Genomic DNA, 5,106 nt, shown 5'->3' on the forward strand with positions numbered 1-5,106 from the left:
TGATAACAAAAGAGCCCCAATTCGCTTGTGTTATAAATTTGCTCATGTTACGCTCAGAATTTTACTTCATATGCAAATACACCTTCTATATATATTTATATTTGCATTTGTTCATACATTTACCTTCAGTAATGAATCGTTATTTTTTTTCGAATGTATTCTAAGACTCGTGTGAGTGAAGCGCTACACAATCTGATAAGTGAATTGATCTATTTACGTACAAAGATCAAAACAAACGAAACACATTGCTCTTCTCTCACAGACACTATTATCCCATTTTTACACGTGGTTTTACCTATATTACTACAAAGGCTTGCTTCCACCTTCACCTTAACTTACCTAAAAAAACTGGAAGGTTCCAAGCTACACTGTCAAGGGAACCTCCATTCTATAGTAGATGATAGTGCGTATTCGTTTTTATGAAAAAGTTCAAGAACTTTTTTTAAAAATTCGATTAGTATAAAAATTGCTTGTGGGACAAAAGTTCGCACCTGAGTTTTGTTCTGGAAAAAAATCATAAAAGATTTTCAACGGGACCCACAAAAAGTAAACTGATTTGAAGAAATGCTCAAATGACCCAGCAGAGGCTTCGGGAGGAAGTCTCGAAGCATCGGATTGCGGCAGACCTCGATATTTCTGAATCAGCTCTGAGAAAGAGGCTCATATCAGTGAGTGATTTATGATTTGAATCTTTTTTTATTGACATTACTACTTCTGCTAGGTCGGTTCAGACAAGTATTTACGAGTGAGGTATGACTATTGCTATGGTATGGCTCTCAAAGATTTACGGTGTCTGGCGTTTGAAGTCTAGCGGAAGCCAACAACCTCCAGCACGAATTCAACCAAGTTGCAAAACTGGCAGGAAGAGATTGGGATTCTAGCTCCATGAGGAACCATCGTCTGTCTATTCGAACCCCACAACAGCACAACGAAACATCAGCGCTCCAAGGCAAAGCGTCGGAATACTCCGAACCGAAATCCAAGATGAGGAAGAAAAATAAACAATTGCTTAAAAATAATTCAAAATGAATTTCGAATGAAAAATATTTTTATTTTCACCATGCATTCAATTCAATAACGATTATGTTTCGTTTATGTATATGTTTTCACAATGAACTTCAAATAAATATTGTTTTTTTCAACAATGAATTACGAATAAATCAAGTGAAGGTAACTATGTAGTTATATACTTGATCTATATCAATAAAAACGATTTGGTGTCCGTTCCTCACGATTTAACTCAAGAACTGATTTCAACAGTCAGTATCAGGATTGATGCGTCTTAGTCTGCATCAGGTTTATTTGTCAAAAAAGAAATTATACACGGCGAGCATAGATTATGTACATAAAAATAATTTCTGTGGGAACTTGAGTGTTCGAAATGATTTATATCAATATATCAATTGTGGGTGGGACGAAGTTCGCCGGGTCAGCTAGTTTGTTGATAAAAAATAATTCTGTTTTAAATATTGGACATTTTCAGATACCTTATATTGTCAATCTCCTCCTCCCAAAAATTTCCACGTAGTATGTTCTACCATAACACCCACTCATCTTCACCCATAAAACTTCATATAGCACCCCTCTCCTACCCACAGGATGATGCCTACACACTCTGGTAATGATGCTTCTTCCGCTGGTGATGATAAAGCATTTATTTTTGTTTTGTTAAAAGTTACTTCAGAAGTACAATTCAATAAGTGCGCACTTTTACCCCCACTATGGGGCTACAATTCAATAAGTACGCATTTGACATTTTGTATTAAAATAGGTTTTTGTCTAACTACAAACAAAACTCGCGGGGGTCTCCGTAGCCACATTGGTTGCGCGTTCGCTTAGTAAGCGATCGATCGTGAGTTCAAAACTCAGGGCCCTCATTGACCATCTTTGTGTTGTTACAGAATAGCTACGTCCACGCAACAATCATCAGCGATGGAGATCGATCCACGGTCGAAATAAGATCGATTCATCCATACAACTGCTCTGCTCTGCAAGACACATCAGGCTGCTGTTCTATAAATAACTCAACAATGATCAAACAACTGTCTCCGCTGTCCGGTGGTCCAACTGGATAATGGAAGAACAGAAAGAATACTCTTACGCCTAAATGGCTACTGTGTGAATGTACCATATGTAATGGTATAGAAGGAATACTGGCGAATGGCAACTGTGTAATGTGCTAATTATAGATATGATAACCATGTGACATGTACACGATTAAAATTCGGCTCTGTCACAGCTAAAATGCTAATGAGCCTTAAATAAATAAATGGGATAAAAAAAAACTCGAGAAATTTTTGTACTACATTTCGAAGGTAATATATATATAGTTACAATTTGGTAAGCAAACTGAATATTGTTTGCTTTCATTTCAAGAGTTATTGGACGACAAGAGTTAGTTGCGCACCTTTGCCCCGCACTACTCTATTTGTAAATAAATTTTAACGGAGTCAACTGAAAAAGAAGGCTCTATTGTATCCAAAAATCAAATTAATTTCGCGAAAGAGTACCATTTTGAGTAATGAGACACTGTTTAATGGCCATCAAAGCTCAAGTGTTCTTAATACTTAAACCTGCCGGTCCATTTTACATTTATTTCTGTTTTCAGAGTTTGTGGTCTTAAAAATATCTAGCCATAAGAATAAAGTGCAACCTCCCATTGAAAAAGGAATTTCTAAAGTCAAAAAAACGCAAACCTTATTGATCTTATGTTGGATTATGTTTATTGATTTCTTAATGTTTACTTTGCTAGTAATTGTTCACATAGTTTATATAAGTAATCCAATCTCATTACCAAATTCTGACGAATGGCCGCTGCTTCAGGACGCGTTACTCAGCGGGGCTTGTGGCTTTGGATCGAGAACGGGAACGTGAGTCAGAAACCGAGCGGGAACGTCTCTTGTCCTCGTTCGATTTGGATCGACTGTGGGAACGACGCTCCGCGGAACGAGAGCGAGAACGATGATCGGCCGAGCGGGAACGGGAACGACGTTTGTTATCCTTCGACTCCGATCGATGGCGTGATCGTCGTTCGGACTTTGAACGAGACCGGGATCGAGACTTGTTTCCGCGCTTCTGTGACTGTTGGTGACCATCGCGGGAATCGTTCGATCGTGAGCGTGAGCGGGATCCATTGCGATCGCGACCACCGCGTGTTTTGGATTTCACGTTGCGTTCCTCCGAGACGTCGCGGGAACGTGATTTCTTCGGAGACTTGGACCTGTATCTGGAATCTGAACGGCTACGTGAAGAACGGCGGGACTTCGACCGAGAGCGACGACGTGATCGCGATCGAGAGCGACTGTTAGAGCGCGATCTTGAACGTCCACGCTTCTCACGCCCACCGCAGTCCTCTATCAAGCGAATTCGACGTCCATTTAGCTCGGTATCATTTAATTCAGTAATCGCCCTCTCCATATCTGATCTTGAAGCAAATTCGACAACCCCTTCATTCTTCCTCGGCCTCTGTGCATCGGCAAATGTTACTTCCCCGGCCTTACGTATATAGTCCTTCAAATCTTGCCAGCTAACGCGCGATGAAAGGTTTTCCACAATCAGACGATATTTGGATCTCTTCGGAGGGCCAAAGCGACCTCCATCCCTAAACTTGTCAGAGCGACCTCCACGGCGATCAAAATCGCGACGTCCACCGCCTCCGCGGGATCTTCCTTTGGCTGGTTCCACCGACACTCTTTCGCCCAATAAATCCTTCCCATCCTTCTCATAGACAGCATCATCCGCATCCCGATTATCCTCGAACTCGACGAAGCCATATCCGTTTTTAATTACAATGTCACATATCCTGCCGTACCCTACGAAGAACTTCTCCAGGTCACGTTCCCGAGTTCTGCGCGGCAACCCACCGATGTACACTCGTGAGCCAGCCATTATCGTTTATTCTTGGTAGCGGAAACTCTAAAAGCACTAGCTTGCGTCGGATTGTGATAAAGGCTGCAAAATAATCGCAAAAGTCACTGAATTAGTTTTTTCACTTGTTTTTCAGCGGTGTTGTTCTGTATAATGTAACACAGCGTTCCAGTGCGAAGCTTTCAACATGGGGGCTAGCTCCTCAATATAGCACAAATCCTAATCAACAGCTAGCGCCACCACAAGGTTGCTGTTTGTGCGGCTTCAGTAGGTGCAAATTAGTGTCACTCCGATGGAACCGATATCATGCGTATTTGCCTGAATAGTACACATTAGATAAAATTATCTTTGGATACAATTCGTGAACTTATGGTAAAAATAGAACTTTTTTGTTTGAAAACGCCGATAAAGCTACCATCGCTGTTATTACACATGACACCGAAAGACAAAGTTTTCTAGATGGCTAGGTAAGCAGCAACGCGCGAAAAATGACATGAATTATGCATCGTGATGTCATCGCATAAGCTTCATAAAGTTATACACTAAGGCAAATTATTCATGATCAGCGCTACCATACTTCAGCAATCGAAAAATTAGGCCATATTAATAAAAAATATTTACTTATTCTGCTCGTTTTGAAGTAAAGTAAACTTTCCTAGTACTAACATGAATTCATATAAATAACAGAATATTTTACTGTTTTCTTTTTCGAATTTCGAACATAGCTTTTACCAAGGCGCATAGAAGTATGTCCTAAGGTGGGCCAACTTGCTAAAACCACTCTTCAGCCATCTTGGAAGTCTACTGTGTTTTGTTTGTAAACAAAACACAATACGCTTGTGTCCAAGCTCGCTCGTGATCAGTCTGTCTCTTTCACGCTTCAAGGAAATAATTCCCCTTCTGCTTTCTTCCGTACTGTGTTCATATACCGCTCCCCTAACCAACTTAGTGACGAAACGGCCTCACCTAGTACCATAGACCCGTCTTGGCTTTTACTTTGTCAAACACCTGTCAGCTCATTGTTTCGGCTTGTGATCCGCAAAATAAATATAATACCAGGTATATTACTTCCCGATTTGTCTCTGTATTGGCAGGCAGAGAAAAAAAGCAAAAAAAAGTTTTTATACCATCGATTGAATGCATCTCAACGAATTATCTATTGGAAAATGATAAAATAATATTCTGCTTCCTTAGAAACTTTCAGTTCTGCTACTGTTCCGGCATCGCGGAATGTGGAAC

General features: G+C 40.4%; 1 protein-coding gene across 1 annotated transcript; it reads right to left on the bottom strand.

Annotated features, from left to right (window-relative positions):
* Positions 1-2,697: 2,697 nt before the first annotated feature.
* On the bottom strand, positions 2,698-4,325 carry LOC129766358 (serine/arginine-rich splicing factor 5-like). Its single transcript, XM_055766879.1, has one exon. It carries the CDS (start codon positions 3,886-3,888, stop codon positions 2,830-2,832), a length of 1,059 nt encoding a protein of 352 aa, XP_055622854.1. The 5' UTR covers positions 3,889-4,325; the 3' UTR covers positions 2,698-2,829.
* Between the last annotated feature and the right edge of the window lie 781 nt (positions 4,326-5,106).

This window comes from Toxorhynchites rutilus, chromosome 2 (assembly GCF_029784135.1).
Source record: "Toxorhynchites rutilus septentrionalis strain SRP chromosome 2, ASM2978413v1, whole genome shotgun sequence".
NCBI classification, from domain to species: Eukaryota; Metazoa; Arthropoda; class Insecta; order Diptera; family Culicidae; genus Toxorhynchites; species Toxorhynchites rutilus.

Excerpts from the sequence above, each read along its gene's own strand:
- LOC129766358 (XM_055766879.1), bottom strand. The coding sequence starts at position 3,888 with ATGGCTGGCTCACGAGTGTACATCGGTGGGTTGCCGCGCAGAACTCGG.